Source organism: Arabidopsis lyrata (assembly GCF_000004255.2).
Source record: "Arabidopsis lyrata subsp. lyrata unplaced genomic scaffold ARALYscaffold_3, whole genome shotgun sequence".
Classification (NCBI taxonomy): Eukaryota; Viridiplantae; Streptophyta; class Magnoliopsida; order Brassicales; family Brassicaceae; genus Arabidopsis; species Arabidopsis lyrata.
In genome coordinates, this window is record NW_003302553.1 from 7,101,078 (window position 1) to 7,119,341 (window position 18,264).

General features: G+C 37.0%; 6 protein-coding genes across 6 annotated transcripts; 4 read left to right on the top strand and 2 right to left on the bottom strand.

Annotated features, from left to right (window-relative positions):
- Positions 1 to 218: 218 nt before the first annotated feature.
- Positions 219 to 4,254, bottom strand: LOC9319089 (condensin-2 complex subunit H2). The gene is made up of 11 exons (XM_002885118.2): positions 3,634 to 4,254; positions 3,427 to 3,526; positions 2,827 to 2,933; positions 2,597 to 2,739; positions 2,080 to 2,509; positions 1,808 to 1,980; positions 1,548 to 1,721; positions 1,373 to 1,471; positions 1,150 to 1,251; positions 893 to 1,048; positions 219 to 820 (listed from the first exon to the last, which is right to left on the bottom strand). The coding sequence occupies exons 1-11, from the start codon at positions 3,818 to 3,820 to the stop codon at positions 440 to 442; spliced, it is 2,052 nt and encodes a 683-aa protein (XP_002885164.1). The 5' UTR covers positions 3,821 to 4,254; the 3' UTR covers positions 219 to 439.
- A 168-nt stretch (positions 4,255 to 4,422) lies between these two features.
- Positions 4,423 to 5,818, top strand: LOC9321231 (F-box/kelch-repeat protein At3g16740). Its single transcript, XM_021033508.1, has one exon. The coding sequence runs from the start codon at positions 4,481 to 4,483 to the stop codon at positions 5,648 to 5,650; it is 1,170 nt and encodes a 389-aa protein (XP_020889167.1). The 5' UTR covers positions 4,423 to 4,480; the 3' UTR covers positions 5,651 to 5,818.
- A 101-nt stretch (positions 5,819 to 5,919) lies between these two features.
- Positions 5,920 to 8,229, bottom strand: LOC110230468 (pheromone-processing carboxypeptidase KEX1). Its single transcript, XM_021033588.1, has 4 exons — positions 7,576 to 8,229; positions 7,073 to 7,379; positions 6,879 to 7,003; positions 5,920 to 6,826 (listed from the first exon to the last, which is right to left on the bottom strand). The coding sequence occupies exons 1-4, from the start codon at positions 7,607 to 7,609 to the stop codon at positions 6,669 to 6,671; spliced, it is 624 nt and encodes a 207-aa protein (XP_020889247.1). The 5' UTR covers positions 7,610 to 8,229; the 3' UTR covers positions 5,920 to 6,668.
- A 405-nt stretch (positions 8,230 to 8,634) lies between these two features.
- On the top strand, positions 8,635 to 11,017 carry LOC9319090 (dermokine). The gene is given in 3 exon segments (XM_021033479.1): positions 8,635 to 9,685; positions 9,688 to 10,142; positions 10,585 to 11,017. Coding segments are annotated over 3 exon segments (1,464 nt in total). The 5' UTR covers positions 8,635 to 8,850; the 3' UTR covers positions 10,759 to 11,017.
- A 536-nt stretch (positions 11,018 to 11,553) lies between these two features.
- Positions 11,554 to 12,937, top strand: LOC9319091 (ethylene-responsive transcription factor RAP2-3). Its single transcript, XM_002882979.2, has 2 exons — positions 11,554 to 11,954; positions 12,151 to 12,937. Exons 1-2 carry the CDS (start codon positions 11,795 to 11,797, stop codon positions 12,741 to 12,743), a joined length of 753 nt encoding a protein of 250 aa, XP_002883025.1. The 5' UTR covers positions 11,554 to 11,794; the 3' UTR covers positions 12,744 to 12,937.
- Positions 12,938 to 16,626: 3,689 nt separating this feature from the next.
- On the top strand, positions 16,627 to 18,244 carry LOC9319092 (60S ribosomal protein L19-2). Its single transcript, XM_002882980.2, has 5 exons — positions 16,627 to 16,872; positions 17,283 to 17,405; positions 17,509 to 17,822; positions 17,906 to 17,964; positions 18,058 to 18,244. The coding sequence occupies exons 1-5, from the start codon at positions 16,761 to 16,763 to the stop codon at positions 18,083 to 18,085; spliced, it is 636 nt and encodes a 211-aa protein (XP_002883026.2). The 5' UTR covers positions 16,627 to 16,760; the 3' UTR covers positions 18,086 to 18,244.
- Positions 18,245 to 18,264: the final 20 nt, after the last annotated feature.

The window sequence follows — 18,264 nt, forward strand, 5'->3', positions numbered from 1 at the left end:
TAAGAATTATTTTTCTCGCTGAAAATTATTTTTCATAAGTGGATGAGTCCACAAACATGTGATAAACTAACGAAAATAGATGAGCAAGTGGACAGATAAAATGAAACTGACATAAGATATAGTTACAAGTTGAAATATGTCGCACTAGGCATCTACTTATGTAAGAGATATCTATGAACATAAGGCATTGCCAAGTTCTTGATTTGGTTCTCTTGAGATACAGAACATCATTTTATGAACAATACTATAACATCCGAATTCTTCAAAATTTCCACAAGCACTCTTTCTAATATATTAAAAGACCCTCTAAAAGTGGAATTTTCATTGTTATTACAACATATGCTACTTCTTCTGGCAATGCCTTCATTATAACTTACACAAATGACAATAACAGAGTTTCGTAACTGTCTGACCTAACTAAACAATCTAATTTGAGTAGTCACAATTTCCCCAAAGACTTTCCGATTGAAGAAATTTCAGTTACCTCAGCTACATCTTCACATCGACCCTTTCGTCTCTTCTTACTGTTTGGTGTCCATCTCGTGCCAACACTGTTGATCTTTGAGATCTTTAGCGAGACTTTCCGAGTCTGGCTTGAGACAGAACATGTGTTTGGCTTCTTTGGTGGTGGTGACTCGTGAGATTTGCCTTTGGTTACTGGAGACTTAGCTCGTTTCTGGGGTAACTGCATCGCACTGTTCTCATTCTTTCTATTATGATCTTTGAGCAACCGAACACTGAAAGGTTTAACCGCTGTATAACACATTGGTTCGTTTGTGGAGTTCCCAGGTTTTTCCAGATCAACGTCTCCATTGTTCACCTGTGCAAATCATAATTTAAATGTTGAGCTCTTGTTTGGTAACAGACATAATTGTTTTCCACCGTGACTTACCAACTGGAGAAGCGCAGAGAAGGCCCGAGCTACCTCGTGCTTTTCTTGGTCTTTCATAAGATCGGTAAAGGTCTCGACGTTTCCGCTCTCTTCAACTGTCAGTTTGTTAATAATCCTTTCTCCATATTCTTGAATGTCAAAAGGAGGGTGTAGCTCCTGATCATAGAAAAACAAAAACCAGTGGATATAAAAAATACATCAGATCTCTTGACTTTAAATGAATGAATGGTCTCAGAAACTAGGAGAAACAATATTACTTGTTCTTCTAGGTTTTGCTCAATTTTCTGTTTCCACGTTGAAACCCGAGCAGCCAGATCTGTTTGCTTCTCACTTTTAGCTATGTTAGCGAGAAGAGCATCCTACAAAATAAAAACCAAACATTTGAGCTTCCATAGGAAAACAGAGCAAAAACCTTACGCGGTCGACTGAAAATTGGAACAACTGTACTTCCAGTGTATAAAATCAAACCAATGTAGTTACCAGGTGTGAGCGGCAGAGATCTTCCAAGCTTTCTTGACAATTTGATTCGCCGTTTTCAAATCCATCATAGTTGTGAAACTCAGCAGCTCCACCATCATTCTGCATTAAGTTCAAATGAGCGGATAAGGGTTTCATATATTTTGACCAAAATAGATCAATTAGTGAAACTACTCACCATATTGAGAACATCTTCATCCATGAAGGGATGTTCTGCATCATCACCATCATGCTCTCCACAATCATGGAAGTCACCATTATTGGCTTCATCATGGTTATCCTTATCATTGTCCTTGTAATTGCCGTTAGCACCACAAGGTTGGTTTCCTCCATTCACAAGCATCTCTCGAAGCTGACATCATAACTATCAGTTTTTTTTTTTTTTTTTGTTTTTTTGTGATATTCAATATAATATGAAAGGTATAGAGAAACACAGACCTTCTCGTAATAGGGAATGTCTTGTGATTCTTGCTCGCCTTTACTAGCACAACCGCGCATCTTCCAAATTCCAATAAGCTCCGAACTGATGGGACCGTCTGGTCTAGCGAGAGGGAACATGGAAGTCATATGGTCCTTGGTAATGCTCCAGCCAATCTTTTTGAAATTTTTTACTGCTCATGGAATAAAGTAGAACATCAACTAGAAGTAAGGCGCAAATGGAAAGATATAGCTTCAGACATTAATCAAGAAAACAATAGCCATTTCCCAACCTTTTTTGAAAGGCTTCACTTTCAACTTCCCTGGTTCATAGGGATTCAGTGGCTTCCACGGATCATCTTCATCAGCATCTGTATCACTAAAATCCATGGTTCCTCCATATTCATTATCCATGTCAAAACCATGATCATTATCTCCAAAAACAGGAGGCTGAGACCCTTGGTCACAATTTTGAACATTGGGACCATTCCCACCTATTGGGGACAAGTTGACATTGGTGCCCTGATTCTTTCCCACAGATGACTTACGAGCACTACCTCCAGAACGTCCCACAGATGAGTGAAAACTTTTACGAACTGAGCTACCTCTGTGAGCATTGTTCTTTCCTTTACCAGCATAGTCATCACCTAAGAATTCATTCACCGCTACAGCATCACATGGGTCTAATAGAATAAAATCCCGGTAGAGATGTGTAGTTGCCAACTGCAAGACAGGAAAGTTAAAACGGAGTTCAAGCCCCATGCTCTTTCTGTTTCTCAATGCTCTAAGAGATGGAAGAACATGCTATACCAGATAGGATTCCAATTCTCCTCCGTCACCACTAGTATCCAAACAGTCACCTTCAAGAACAACTAGATTCGCCGGAGGCTTAACAAATTGACTTGGACAAGTATCTCCGCCAACCGAACTGTCCAATCTATTCTTTGTGTCCACTGTATTATAACAACAATAGCTGGATTAGAAACCTGCTCTATAGAGTAGCACAAGGATAAAATGTCAAATTTCAGAAATTTCTCTACCTGGGATGTCATCTACATTCCAGAAGAGATCATTTTCTTCTTCATCAACCTGACGTGAGGAGCTTGCCTCAGCCTCGTTTGATGTACCTTTGGACTGTTCCTGGTCTCTGTTTGAAAATAACAAGAACAATTGACTAATCAGAGAACCTTTGTTAACTTTTTAATGCAAAGTCTTGGCAATATTGTGATAATCACAGCCTTTGTTTGATAAAGATACATGGTCATAATGATTGGGGTTTTAGAGTACATATTTTCTCCACGAGTTGCATAAGGAAAAGGAAGCAAATTTCCAAGTGAGTAGCAACTAGCAAGGTGACCAAAACTAAAATTACATGAAATCAGAAAGTAACAGCTTAAACACAGCAGCTAAACCCTGAAATCAGAAATCAGAAAGTAACAGCTTAAACACAGCAGCACCAAAACTAAAATTACATGAAATCAGAAAGTATAAATTTTCTTCATTTGTGAACACAAAACAAAACCCATACACATAAAGATAGATGGAATCAAAGTTAGCCCCTAAACCCTGAGATGCTTGGAGTATCTAACACAAGTAGTTCAATTTCACTAAGGAAAAAACAGGGAATCCAAAGGACAAACCTTTGCTTCGATAGAAACTCCAACGTACGTAGAACTAAATTGTACAAGTACTCCACTTTCTTGCTATAAACCTGAACCGAACCCTGAAGCAGCAAAGCAGCTACAGAATCCATGGGAAAACACATTAACCCAATTTTCAATGACCCTAAAATCGAATGATATGAAATTTCACGAGAAAGTTCTGAAATTGAAGCAAAACCCACATACCTTCAGCGAAATTCACAGGAATTTGCTCATCTTCTTCATTCCCAGTGATTTCTCCGGAACAAATTTTGAGGAGGTACTCTTCTAGCTTCTCCGACAAATCCACTTCCCAATTAGCCACCAAATCTCTCTCCGGCTGTACCGTATGAATCCTCTCGCCGCGGACTCCACCGCCACCGTGACTCGTCATTCTCGGTGGAGGCTCACGGAATTTAAGCTTCTGTATGGAGAGATTGGATAATTCATAACCCCAATCCCAAACCCCCAAAAAGAAAAAGCTGAAACCCTAAAAACTGTAAATTGTGATCTTGACAAAAAGAGAAATTTCCAAAGAAATCTCAGGTTTTTTGGTGAAATTTGAGAAATTTTGCTGGGAGGCGAAGGGATTGTGAGATGTAACACGAAGAATTCAAGTGATTAGTGAAGATAGAAAGGAACTGTGAGAGAGAGAGATTGAGAGAGTTTGGGGAAAGAGTGATACGAATTATTTTGACTTGTCTAGATTTTCCCGCTCCTCATCAAATGCAAATAGTGTTACTATTGGGCCTAATTCATTTGGGCTTAATTAATTTTGTGACATCACTATCCAACTAAAGTATTCAGAAATTGCCACGTAATCCACCTTCTTTTAAATCGTGTCATTTATTTGAAAGAATCATTTATGATTTAACAACTGTAGCGAGACTTTAACAGGCCTTGAGCCTTTACTTTAAAGCCCAATCAAAAAGTCTTGAACTTATTACCAATCAAACCCCACTTATGTGTGTGTACTTTGGTCGGAAGCGGAAGTATATATCCTGATGATGATGAAGCAGATGGAGTAAATTAATTAGAGATTCGATTGGAAACAATGACTAAGATTTCGGATCTTCCACGGGATTTGACAGAGGAGGTGCTCTCTAGGCTTCCGGTGACATCTATGAGAGCAGTGCGATTTACTTGCAAAAATTGGAATAGTTTATCGAAAGATCGGAGCTTTAGAAAGAAGCACCTGCGTGGAGCAATATCAGCAGCGAAGAAGAAGCAGACGAAGGAGTTTCAGGTGATCATGATGATTCAATATAGGGTTTATTTATTCAGCGTCAATCTCCTCAATCCATCTATAGAGCGTATAGGTAAACTTATTAGCCTAGACGTTGAAGATCGTGTCGATATATCTAAAATCTTTCACTGCCACGGTTTATTGTTATGCATCACCAAAGACATATCTAGGCTTGTGGTTTGGAACCCTTACTCTGGGCAAACTAGGTGGATCCAACCTAGAAATTCTTACCACAGATTGGACAGGTACGCTTTAGGATATGAAGAGAAGAAAAATTCGTGTCGTAGCTACAAAATCTTGAGATTTATGGATAATTACGAGGGCGACAACCCACCGTACCTAATTCGTGAGTTTGAAATCTACGACTTAAACTCTGATTCATGGAAGGTTGTTGATGTCCCTCCTGACTGGGAAATAGAGTATTATCACCGTGGCTTGTCTCTCAAGGGGAATACTTACTGGTTTGCTCAAGAGAAGCTTCCAATATTCCCACTCGGAAGAGTGGTATCAGATATGGCTGATTTCTTACTCTGTTTTGATTTTACAAGGGAGAGGTTTGGACCGCGTCTGCCTCTGCCTTTTCACTCTTTTGTTGAAGATACTGTGACTCTATCTAGTGTTAGAGATAAGCAACTTGCAGTGTTATTTCAGCCATGTTATGCATCTACCGTGAAGATATGGATTAGTAGCAAGATTGAGCCCAATGCAGTGTCGTGGAGGAAGGTTTTCTTAGCGGTTGATATGAAACCACTCACTGGTTTTCAGTTTGACATTAACGCTGGGAGTTTCTTTGTTGACCAGAAGAAAAAGGTCGCCATGGTTCTTGATAAAGATAGATTCAGATCTAAATTAACTCGCAACATAGCTTACATCATTGGAAAGAAGGGGTATTTCAAAAAGGTGGATCTTGGAGAATCTACAGTGCCATCTTGTGCCTCACTTGTGTGCTCTTACGTTCCAAGCTCAACGCAAATCTAGCAAGCTTCACCACGAGGCAACCCTAATATATTCACGTTGTTTACTGTTTTTCTTTTCTCGTCTTGGGTTAATAATTTTGAGATTGACAATTGTTGGTTTCTCAACATGGCCTATGCTTTCTTTACTCTGTTCATCCTTCTATATCTAATGGATAGTTAATCAAGATAATGTATATGATCTCGATGGCTCTTCCAACATGTCTTTGAAACATATGAAGGCATCTTGAATTGCCTTTGCCCCTAAAAGTCTATATTTTTCCTTGGAAGCTTTCTTTAGCATTGCTAATCAGCTGAAAGGAAAGGGTATCTCTACTCTCTCAGCTCATCTTTAACCTCTTGTATAGTTGATTGGTCTTGGAGATTTACTCTATTTTTCCAGACTAATAACTTGTTGGAGGACAAAGCTAAGCATACCTGACCTGACCACAAAAATTTAGTAGAAATTGGTTTCTACCTCTGCATGTCTCACCATAAAAGCTCATCATCGTAGATCATCATGTATGCTTTATTGGAGGGATGGACTTGTGTTTTGCCGGTATGACATTTTTGAACATAAACCCTTGTTGTGTGACAAGGCCTGAAAAGGACTATTACAATCTCAGGTAAGAATTTCCATCTTGACCAACAGATTTTGTTATTGCAAATAAAGAGTTGAATTTTGAGATGTAAAAACTCTTTTCATTATACCAAGTTGAGTTTTTAATAATAAGAACTTGTGTGTCACTTGCAAGTAATTTTAGCTGTGATGTTGAATTTCCAACTGTTTGAATTCAGAATTTCCCTTCAACATTTAGCAGTTGAGGTAGTTGCTATAAGATATTTTTTCATGGAATCACCGTCTGCAACTTTGCATGAATTCAATTTGATAGACCAAGTTGTTACAGAATCGTTTTAGAGTTTAATTGAAACAACTAACTTGGGGAAACAACATTCTGCTAAATGTGCTGACATGTATTATTCTAACTACCCCCCTAGCTTTGCTGGAGATCCTGCAGCTTTCTTTGTCACCTAATCTGGCCTTAACAAAAACCATTAGCAAGAGGAAGAGCATCTCCATTAGCTTCTATATCATCATCTCCGCCAGATTCATCGCTATCATCATCTCCGCCAGATTCATCGCTGCTATCATCATCTCCGCCAGATTCATCGCTATCATCATCATCGCTGCTATCATCATCTCCGCCAGATTCATCGCTATCATCATCTCCGCCAGATTCATCGATCATCACTGGTTTCATTTTCTCCCATGTTTTCACCATATGAATCCTCTGTATCATCCCCACTGTTCTCATCTTCTGAATCATTTTCGCTCATGAAATAGGTTCTATAGTGTACCAATCTATATGACCCATAGCTACATTGACCAACACACGTTTAGTAAAACAAAAAGAAAAAAAAGAAAGACTTTACAGATATTACTTACCGATCTTCACATTTGTAGGCTCGTCTTTCATAGGTGGTGCTGACTCCCTCGTCAATGGCAACTAAAAAGCACTGGTTAACTTTATACCGGATGCTGTATTGACCATGCCATACCTTAGACTTGGTCATGTCCCACTGAATAGTATCTAGCACGAGCTGCTCATCAATGTTAAAAAGGAATAACCCGTGTTCAGGGAATTGGATGGGTACGGTAGAGGTAGGTAAGTCTTCACGTTTAGCAAGTATATTATGTATATCCCCCTGATTCAACCATTCGTGTTCTGACCGTTCAAAGATCTCCTCAAGATCTGAGCAAATAAGTGACAAAGAGAGATAACCCTATTCAGAGACCTCAAGCTTAATGATGACATTAAACAATCGACTAAGTACAGAGATGCAAAACAAATCATATTACGAGACAGAGAACAGAGTCACAGACCCAGTAGGATAAATACAGCCTAAATTTTGTCAAACAATAAAAGAAGGAAGAAAAGGAAGAAGAACCTGGATCTATCTCGTTCCGAAGATTGTTAGCCATGATTCCTAAGATTCCGACGTAGCAAGAAACCTGATTCTATACCAGCCCTGAACTCGCCAAATTCTGCACCAGCCCGAAGAAATGATCGTAGAAATTGATTCACCAAAAACTTCAAGAAATCTTCACACATCATAGCAAATGCCTTCTACATGACACAAGTTACCTTGAAGCAAACACGACGGACTTAATCGCTGACCCCCATGGATCTGTATCTTCTGCAATTCCGTCGCCAACTTTAGATTCTTCAACCGATTAGAACCTCGATTCAGTGAATGAAATCGCCGAGTGAATACTCTCTCATCTCTCAATCTCTCTGTGAATCGATGTGTGCGAACACGAAACGAAAAAGCAACTAAATTCGTCTCCACTATCTCTGTAACCCAAGAATCCCAAAAGAAATAATTGACTCGTAATCCTATTTCTCACACAGTCGCTTTATATACAGAGGTTTAAGACTCGGCGACTCTAAGTTGATTTCAGTTAAAAACGGTTGGAGTAACTAACTTACTAACTCTCAGCACACTTGATATTGAAGAAGACGACTTAAACGATGTCGTAGACTTTTGTGTTTTGGTTTTCTCCAGCTCAATTTCCGGTTAACTCATTTAACTCAAACCGAGTCTAACTAAACCTGTTTTAAAACTCACCAGGTGTTCTTGAGTATTAATACTCCCTCCGTTTTTGAATAGTTGTCGTTTTAGAGTTTTTTTTTGTTTTAAATTAGTTGTCGTTTTAAGGTAATAATGTAATTTATGCCAATAACTACCTAAATTACCCTCATTTTATTGAACACAAATTATTTGTAAATAATTACTTGTCATTTTTATGAGATTAATATAATCATTTAACTCAAACCGAGTCTAACTAAACCTGTTTTAAAACTCACCAGGTGTTCTTGAGTATTAATATGAATTTAGTAATGTTTGAAAAAAAACAAAAAAAAAAACAATTCACTAATGCGCAATGGTAAAATCTGGGGGTGAATTGAATAGAAACTTAAACAAGAGGGGCCTTTTTGTGAAGTTTCATTTTGTTTTTCCCCTTCGTTGGCTCTGGACAACATCGCTAAAAGAGAGATCTCTAGATCGCTGGTGGATTCGAAGAATCTCTGACGGTCGGTTCTTGACGACGGATCAAGCTCTATTTCCTCTACCCAAATCTGCGTTATTAGTATCATCTAATCCATCGCGCATTTATCTGTTTCCATCTTCTGGAATCAACTTTGCTTTTGAGGAGAAATCATGAATTCCAACTTCGGGAAGAGATCATCGGGACCGATCAATAGCTTCGATTTCGATCTGGGACTCGGATCGAGCCAAGGTAGACCTCTTAATGGTCAGAAGAGCCAAACATCTTCCTATACAAGCTCGAATTCGCAGCCGAGACCTGCGTGGCAGCCTGGTAAGCCGTCGTGGACGCATCAACCTGCACCGAAGCAGAGTACGATCCGATCCGAGATCGGAAGTGGACCGACTTCAATGGTGGGTGATATTCATGGTAAGACTTGGGGTTCAGCTTCGGGATCGGGTTCGGGGATTGGGATTGTGAATAAGGATCCTAGTTTGTTTGGAGATCTGGTGGGTTCTGCGATAGGTCAAGGTAAATCTAGTAGAAACGTGCCGTTGAAGAATGCACCGCCTGTTTCGGCTTCAGGTTCGAGTAAGAGTCCTTATTCTATGGGGAATTTTGCTGATTCGTTGCCCAAATCTGGTAATTCGATGAAACCTGGTGGTGGTATGGGTTATAGCAGTAATCCGAGTGGATTTTCTGGTGGTTACAAGAGCTCCGGTGGTATGAATTCTGGTGTTAATGCTAATAGTAGTCCAAATCTTGGTGGTCCTTCAATGAAAAATATGTCTGGGGGCAATCTGAGTGGGTCTGGTCTTTCTTCGAACAGTGATCCATTTGGTTCTTTGGTTGGTTTCGGATCAAAACCATCAGGAAGCATCAATTCTGGAATCAAAACAGGAAAGGTTAACAACAATGCACAGAGTGATGCTTTTGGGAATTTTCAAGGAGTGTCGAACGTTAACAGTAGCGGTTTTGCGGGATCAACCACTCAAAACAACGACTTTGGGAATTCCAGGCTTCGAAATCAAACACATTCTCATCAGGCGGTGGCTTCAATGCTTCAAACGTTGATTTTTGTGTGCAACCAAGTGGTCCTCAATCTTCAAGTGCAAACGATGATCCATTAGGAATGTTCTCTAGTTCCAAACCCACAGCTGCAGCGGCTACACCACAGACTGAAGATTGGGGATTTGAAAGCTTTGACGGTGGGGCTGGTTCCACCACCGAGCTTGATGGTTTGCCACCACCTCCACCTGGTGTATCAGCTACATCAGCTAAGAGCAAGGGCATTGATAACCAGAGACAAGGTCAGTATGCTGATGCCATAAAGTGGCTCTCTTGGGCTGTGATTCTTATGGATAGAGCTGGTGATGAAGCTGGATCAGCCGAGGTTCTTTCAACAAGGGCTTCGTGTTACAAAGAAGTTGGAGAGTATAAGAAGGCTGTGGCCGATTGCACAAAGGTATGTTAAGAAAGGCACATTTTTCTTTGGATGCATCATGGTTCATATGACTCTCATCTCAGATCCTTAGTTTCATCCGTATACGAACTCTCTAGTTGTAGATGTATTAAAATTAGCTACGGGGTTAAGGACTCTTGATGGAATTGATACTGATAAGAGCTTTCAAGTATATGAAACTTGACAATTTGAGATTTAGGTTCTTATGGAATCTGAAGATGGATTACGAGTTAGAAATAGTGAAATACTGTGGAAGTATAGAAGTTTTAGAGTCTTGCTTTGTAGAAAAACTTACCAGAACTGATGGTTTCTGGTAGACTCAGAACAAAACCAACATCTGCAAAACTTGTTCTAGAAATTTTCACACATCTTAAGTTCTTAATCGGATTGGCAGTTATGCTTCACAGTTGTTTTTTGTTTTTTCACTTTGAAAACGTGATTGCAGGTACTTGATCACGACAAGAAGAATGTGACCATTCTGGTTCAACGAGCACTCTTATATGAGAGCATGGAGAAATACAAACTCGGAGCTGAAGACCTAAGGATGGTTCTAAAGATCGATCCCGGGAATAGAATTGCTAGAAGCACTGTTCACCGCCTAACCAAAATGGCTGGTTGATCCTTCATATATACCGATACTTTTCAAAGAAAAAAAAAACAAAAACCCTTCAAATATTTATAATCCTTCTCGTTACTTTGCCCAATACCGTTTCCTTTCTCATCCATGGACCATGCGTGTGTGTATTTTTTTGTGAGTTTTATTGGTTAATGGGTCAGCTTCTGTAGTAAGTGAGTGATGAATGTATTTTTTGGACGATGTTGTTGATTTTCTTTTACACTAATTTTTTTTTTGAGTTTTATCATGAAATGTTTGAACAGTCGATGTTTTATGAAATGCCAAAGATGGCCGTAACTCGCAAAACGAGAACCTTACTTTGATACGCTGCCTGCGTCTGCGTGATGAACGTGAGTACTTCTTACTTGGTTTGTTTTTTCTAGCCTATCTATGAGATTCCATTTTTTGTCAACTATCTAGCATCTACTAGGAGCTTGTTTTTTTTTTTTTTTTTTCTAATTTCTAGGAGCTTAGCTTTTTTTGAATAGATATTAGGTGTTTCCAATTTCTCTTACCTTTTTTTCGTTTATAACAAAATATATTTTCGCTTAACTCAAATATTGTTTGTAATAGCTCAACTAATACAAAAGTCTCAGTCTAATCTCCAAATTCTCCATCTCCTTCAATCAACCGTACATTAGTATTATTTTTTTGCCAGATTAAAGTATTTGGATTCAGAAAGGGACTGGAATACTCCATTACGTGTATTTATAATTGAAAGCATTAATTACCAGACGCTCGTGGACGCAACACTCCAAATACCGATTATTAAACTAATCACATTATCGTACGTTTTGTTTTGAGAGCGAGCCAAAAAAGGCTTATAATTTTGTCGTTATGTGGATTAGCCTTAAAATCGTTGTAACCGTCATGTATTAAGGAACATAAAAATAATATTAGAAATTATTATAATATAAAGTATTCATTTCACTCCGACTTTATTATATACCATACAACATTTATTTTGCCTATAAAGGCATTTCACCACCACCGTAGCAAACTTCCTCTTGAAAGAAACCCACAGCAACAAACAGAGAAAATGTGTGGCGGTGCTATTATTTCCGATTTTACCCCTCTCGTCACCAAGGCCAAGGGCCGTAAACTCACGGCGGAAGAACTCTGGTCAGAGCTCGATGCTTCCGCCGCCGACGACTTCTGGGGTTTCTATTCCACCTCCAAACTTCATCCCACCAACCAAGGTACGTACTACTCTCGATCTCTCCACATAATCATATTAGGACAAATGAAAAGGATAAATTATATTTCTGGAACTGACGGGAAGATGAAAAAAAAATTATTTGGTTTTGGTAATGTCATTTATTATGATTATTTTAATTAGCTGTGGGGTCAAAACTGTAATTTTGAACTTTGGGGAATCCGATGAAAATTTTGAAGTTAACGTGCAAGAGGAGCCAGCGAAGGAGCAGGCAACAGAGCCGGCGACGGAGAAACGGAGGAAGAGGAAGAATGTTTATAGAGGGATACGTAAGCGACCATGGGGAAAATGGGCGGCTGAGATTCGAGATCCACGCAAAGGTGTCAGAGTTTGGCTTGGTACGTTCAACACGGCGGAGGAAGCCGCCATGGCTTATGACGTGGCGGCGAAGCAGATCCGTGGTGATAAAGCCAAGCTCAACTTCCCAGATCTGCATCATCATCCTCCTCCTACTACTTCTACTTCGCCGTCGCCACCTTCACGATCAACTGATCAGCCTCCGGCGAAGAAGGTCTGCGTTGCCTCTCAGAGCGAGAGCGAATTAAGTCTGCCGAGTTTCCCGGTGGAGTGCGTTGGATTCGGAAATGTGGAAGAGTTTCAGAACCTGAGTTACGAATTTGAACCTGATTACGATCTGAAACAGCAGATATCAAGTTTGGAGTCGTTCCTTGAGCTGGACGGTACCACGGCGGAGAAACCGAGTCAACTCGATGAGTCCGTCTCCGAGGTGGATATGTGGATGCTTGATGATGTCATCGCGTCGTATGAATAAAAAAAAATAGTCTAATAACTAAAAACAAAATCAAATAAAGTTTGTAATATATGTAACCGCCGTTACTTTTTAAGGTTTTTACCGTTACATTGGACTGCTGATGATGTCTGTTGTGGACCGTGTGGAGTTCAAAATGTGACCAAATAATGGAGCGTTATATTACGGTTTAATTGTGGAATTATTATTTTCTGTAATGGAAAAAACTTACATGTGTAAATAAGATTTGTAATGTAATAAGTATTTATAACTTTTTAACTACTTTGTGGTAGTCCTGATTCCTGAAACAAATGGAAATATATGACAATGGGGTTTCGATTTTTTCTTTGTTTTTCATAGGGGTTGTTATTATTAGGTGGAATAATTCTAGGGTAAGAATTAGCAGCCTTTCTCTATTCTTAAAAAAAGGTGTGTATAGTAGGAAGAGACAGAATTAGCAGCCTTTCTCTATTCATATACACATATAATTCTTGTATGTCTATGAAAAAGGTTATATGATGATGATTTATGAGTATTTCTTTTTCATTACTTTACGTGCAATATTTATGGAAAAGGTCTGATCCGTTTGGTCTCTATGGAAAATTGGAATTCTGACATATCTTGATTTTAACAAAAAAAAAAAAAAATGTTAACCCCATCCTTAACAAATGAAATTCGGGACAAAAAAAAAAAAACTTACCAATGAGATCAAATTTGGAACTTGAAGAAGTAATTTGTTTTTAATTGTATGATTCATTGTATTTTAATCTATACCATAGCTTAAACAATAAAATAAAAAATTATAATTAAAGGATTCAATTGTTTAAATTACTCTTTCTACCAATAACTACCATGTCATTTAATTAATTTGTTAACGTTTTATATTTTGTAAATATTGTACGTTAACGTTTCAACTGTAAAACTCTATCCCTAGGCCTAGCTATCGTTTCCCAAATGTAAATATTGTACGTTACATGCATCATGTGATGAAAAAATGTAGATGCATGAACCTCTAAAGCCTAGTTGGTCTAATGATAAGAATTAAAGTGGGTCCCTACAATGTTTCGAAGATTGACAGAATCTATTTGTTTCGCGATATTGTCTATTTCTTTGACGTTTTAGAGAATCATTAGTAATTTAATTAGTAATAATCACATCTATTCGATGTGATTGTTTAATTACCCAAGTTCAGAGAACCAAACTCTAATGATGAGTGTCATAAATGATTAAAATTAAGAAAATCTTAAGCTGGATCTTAGCAATAAATGATTAAAATTAAATCCCAATTAAGCTATTATTGTTAAGAGAAGTTCTTAGCTAAGCAACAAAAACATAGTTAAGATCCATATTTTACAAATATATTACTTAAATATTCTTAAGATTTATTTCTGAAACACTATGGATAATCATGCTCTTTACTCTTAATCACATGTAGATAAGCATAATAAATCTCGATTGGTTTTTAAAATTTGTCTTTACTTCATGTTGTTATAACAATATGAAAACATAGACACAAAATAATAGAATCCTGATATTCACGGTTAGGACAATCATATATACTTCAAAAGAATTGTGGATGGTTAATACTAATGTAATTTGTTCGCTCAATCTATATATATTCAGCCTTCAATATTATGAAACCAGATGCTAATTATATAAGTCGTCCTTGCGAATATTTGGTATCTACTATTTAGTTAGTAACATATATATATGCTGATCAATTATTAACAATATATGGAAAAAGGCCACTTTTATTTGGTATCACAGTGATGTTATTCAAATAGCTAGAGTAAGGGAACTTATGTAATATGTTAGTTCTCTTGTATAATAGAAATTCAAACATGACATTATGTTTGAAACAAATTCTTATGTAAAAAAATTTGCTGTGTTATGTGGTCAAGAAATCGTAGTCGACAATTTGACCATCTCTGTGTGGTTACTTTTCTCAAGCAGTCATAAACTTTATCCTTTTTCTCCCCACTAGGAATCTTTATACTATTAAAAGAGAAGTACAAATAAAAATGGGTCGGGTTAAAATCAGAAAATTGACCCGAAATTTTGAAATCGGATCTTTGAATTTTTTTTGGAATATAAATTCGAATTAATAATGAAAAATCGAAATAAAATCAAATATTTATGGAAATCAAATAAAATCTGATTGTACTTATGGTAACTAATAATAAAAGCATATTCCGAACAATATTATATATTAATTACGTATAATAAATTTGTTCATATATTTTTGGGACTAATTCCATAACAATCAACGTTTTTGTCATTAATTTCGCTCATTTTAACCAATTATCATTAATTAAAAGATATTTTATTTGCTTCTAAAGATTTCTAGAATATTTATCACAAATAACCCATCTGTTTTATAAATTAAATTGATATTTTTATTTTGGTCGTGTAAATTAAATAGATATTTTTATTTTGGTCGTGTAAATTAAATAGATATGAAATCCATGTAACTAATTTTAATTTAATTAGATTAAATCGAAATTATGATATTTTCATACCTATAGCTTACCAAAGAAGTTTAATTTTCAATTTATAAAGATTTATTGAATATGATTTTAGAATTATTCAACAAGATGATAAGTATTTATTAAATTTTGTGAATCATGAAAAATAATAATTAATTTTTAATCATTATACTTCATCTTTCAATCTCTCATCTAACAAATAAGATACATATTCTATTATTACTATGTCCAAACTTCATTTTGTTTTATGACTACATAATATTCCCATTAGAACTGTCAAAGCGAGTTGATTCGTCCCGTTAAGTCCGTTTTGCGATAGACAAAAAATATTTTGACTTGTAGTTAGTCGGTCCGCACGACCCGCGGGTAGCATATATGAAATACAAACCCGTCCTGCGAATGTATGCGGATTTGCGGGATTGTCCATGAATTTTGTTTAAATAATTTTAAAGTAACCAAAATTTAAATACTACTAAAATAAAAAAATAAATAAAAATACTATTAAAAGTTTGTTTAAATTACCACATGTTAAATAAATTATAATTTTATCAATAAATACTAATATGCGGGCTGATCCGCCAACCCGCAGATGAAAACCGATTAAACCTATGACCCACTGCGAATTAATCCATGTGGCCCGCTTATTTGCGGGTTTAATATATTTTCCCAAATCTGCCCCATAGTGAGATGATGTGGGCTCGACCCGCGGTGTTTTACCTATTTTGACTGCTTTAATTCCCATGAATCGTCTAATTTTAGAATTTTAAAACACAAAATTCTATTTTGTAAATCATAATTAATACGATGAGTATATTTATAAACAATTTTACATTTTCTCTACAATTCGTTATTATGAATATTTATAAGTATACCACACGATTCGTTCTACTAAAAAACACACACAATATTAAACGCAACGTATGTAAACCAATATTCTCCCGCGGTGGACCGCGGGTCCGATCCTAGTTATATCTAAAATGATTCGCATTTATTTGACTTGCAAACAAATAATGTAATCCGTGTGCGTATTATATGTATATATATATATTTATCGTCAATGCATAGGTATTGTAAATGTATAATAATGTTATGTGTATGTATTGTAAATGTCTCCAACTCATTATTCCTTTTAAAAAATAGAAAAACCATGATGACAATCATTTTCGGTGTAATTTTTTTTTTTAACTTAATAATCATAGATTTATATCTTAGACAATAGTTTATATCATAAATATTGAATTCTGTATTTCAAACCACCTTGTAAAATACTACTACATAATAAGCTTTTTAAAATTGTCCCTTTCATATTTGATAAAATGTATGTTTGTACTTGTCAGTTTTCACAAATCAAACATATAATAGGCCCATATACAAAAGGAACAGGCCGAATTAGCCACACATAGCCACACATTTCTGTGTAGTGGGTCTTGACGAAATTGGACTGGAACAGAATAAGACCCAAAAACCCTAAAGATTTTGGTCCTTTTGTTTTTTTGCCCTAACAAAAAACCCTAACGCAGAGAGGCGGAGAGGAGAAGGAAGACGGTGAGAAGCAATGGTGTCGCTGAAGCTCCAGAAGCGGCTCGCCGCATCCGTAATGAAATGCGGGAAGGGAAAAGTTTGGCTCGATCCCAATGAATCTGGCGATATCTCTATGGCCAATTCCCGTAAGACTTTGATTTTTATATCTCTCCGATTACTTTATCAGAGCTTGATTGGTGTTATAGATTGTGTTTCATAGAAACTTTGTTTTTAAGAGTGATTAGAAACTTATAGCTCATTGATGAAGTGATAGTAAAAGGTCGTTTCTACACTGTACTGTGATAAATTAAGAATTCGTTTGAGTTTCTAGTCACATATATGAATGCATTTCTCAGTGTTTAGGCCTTATGTAGTAGTAAGATTCTGCCTTAAGTTTCATAGAAATTGTTATGCAAATGAAATTTGTAATGTCTCTGTTTACAAACATAGATTAGCCAGCTAGATTCATGCATTTTTCTTTTGGGATCCATTGGAATGTTAATTTCACAGTGGTGTTGATACTGTTCTTAATACATTTTTGGATTATGTGAAACAGGGCAGAACATTAGGAAGCTTGTGAAGGATGGTTTCATTATCAGGAAGCCTACCAAGATCCACTCACGTTCTCGTGCCAGGGCTTTGAACGAGGCCAAGCGAAAGGGTCGTCACTCTGGATACGGTAAAAGGCCAAATGAGATTTCCTGCTTGAAATATCTTGTCTTTCTTTGATTATTACTGGTTTAGTGAACATTTTCTTTTGTACCTCTTCAATGTTTTTTTAGGTAAGAGAAAGGGTACAAGAGAGGCAAGGCTACCAACCAAGATTCTTTGGATGAGGAGAATGAGGGTGTTGAGGCGTTTCTTGAGCAAGTACCGTGAGTCAAAGAAGATTGATAGGCACATGTACCATGACATGTACATGAAAGTGAAGGGTAATGTGTTCAAGAACAAGCGTGTGCTTATGGAGAGTATCCACAAGATGAAGGCTGAGAAGGCCAGAGAGAAGACACTCTCTGACCAGTTTGAGGCTAAGCGTATTAAGAACAAGGCTAGCAGGGAGAGAAAGTTTGCCAGAAGAGAGGAGAGATTAGCTCAGGTGAGAAATTTATAGGCCAATTATGTCTCTCTGTCATATTAGTTTTGGCATACACTCATTAATAGTACTTATGGCAATTTTAGGGACCTGGAGGTGGAGAGACAACAACTCCTGCTGCTGCGCCAGTACCTCAACAAGCAGAGTAAGAAACCTGTTCTTGTTTCTTTCCTTTGTTCGGTTTTGGGGATTGAAGTTTGAACTAGGCGGTGATGTTGGGATTTTGTTTTCTTTTCAGGGTAACGAAGAAGAAGTCGAAGAAGTGATTTGGTTTTGAACTTTTTTGCGATTGAATCTTGAGTTTACCTGTAGAAGAAGCGTCTTTTATCCTAAATGATTTTGTCGGAGATTCTTTTCTTGAAAAAAATTTCTTATGTTATGGATCTCACATTGCTTATTATGAATTTATCAGTTTTGTTTCTTTACATTTTCTCTTTGACCAGTT

What these genes read in the sequence shown, in the direction of transcription:
- LOC9321231 (XM_021033508.1), top strand. Translation starts at nt 4,481, where the DNA reads ATGACTAAGATTTCGGATCTTCCACGGGATTTGACAGAGGAGGTGCTC.
- LOC9319091 (XM_002882979.2), top strand. Translation starts at nt 11,795, where the DNA reads ATGTGTGGCGGTGCTATTATTTCCGATTTTACCCCTCTCGTCACCAAG. An exon ending in ACTTCATCCCACCAACCAAG is followed by an intron (nt 11,955 to 12,150) that starts GTACGTACTACT and finishes AAAATTTTGAAG; the next exon opens with TTAACGTGCAAGAGGAGCCA.
- LOC110230468 (XM_021033588.1), bottom strand. Translation starts at nt 7,609, where the DNA reads ATGGCTAACAATCTTCGGAACGAGATAGATCCAG. An exon ending in GCCTACAAATGTGAAGATCG is followed by an intron (nt 7,004 to 7,072) that starts GTAAGTAATATC and finishes TGGTCAATGTAG; the next exon opens with CTATGGGTCATATAGATTGG. An exon ending in CATGGGAGAAAATGAAACCA is followed by an intron (nt 6,827 to 6,878) that starts GTGATGATCGAT and finishes AATCTGGCGGAG; the next exon opens with ATGATGATAGCAGCGATGAT.
- LOC9319089 (XM_002885118.2), bottom strand. Translation starts at nt 3,820, where the DNA reads ATGACGAGTCACGGTGGCGGTGGAGTCCGCGGCGAGAGGATTCATACG. An exon ending in GAGTTTCTATCGAAGCAAAG is followed by an intron (nt 2,934 to 3,426) that starts GTTTGTCCTTTG and finishes ATTTTCAAACAG; the next exon opens with AGACCAGGAACAGTCCAAAG. An exon ending in GAATGTAGATGACATCCCAG is followed by an intron (nt 2,740 to 2,826) that starts GTAGAGAAATTT and finishes GTTATAATACAG; the next exon opens with TGGACACAAAGAATAGATTG.
- LOC9319092 (XM_002882980.2), top strand. Translation starts at nt 16,761, where the DNA reads ATGGTGTCGCTGAAGCTCCAGAAGCGGCTCGCCGCATCCGTAATGAAA. An exon ending in TATCTCTATGGCCAATTCCC is followed by an intron (nt 16,873 to 17,282) that starts GTAAGACTTTGA and finishes TATGTGAAACAG; the next exon opens with GGCAGAACATTAGGAAGCTT. An exon ending in CCAGTACCTCAACAAGCAGA is followed by an intron (nt 17,965 to 18,057) that starts GTAAGAAACCTG and finishes TTTTCTTTTCAG; the next exon opens with GGTAACGAAGAAGAAGTCGA.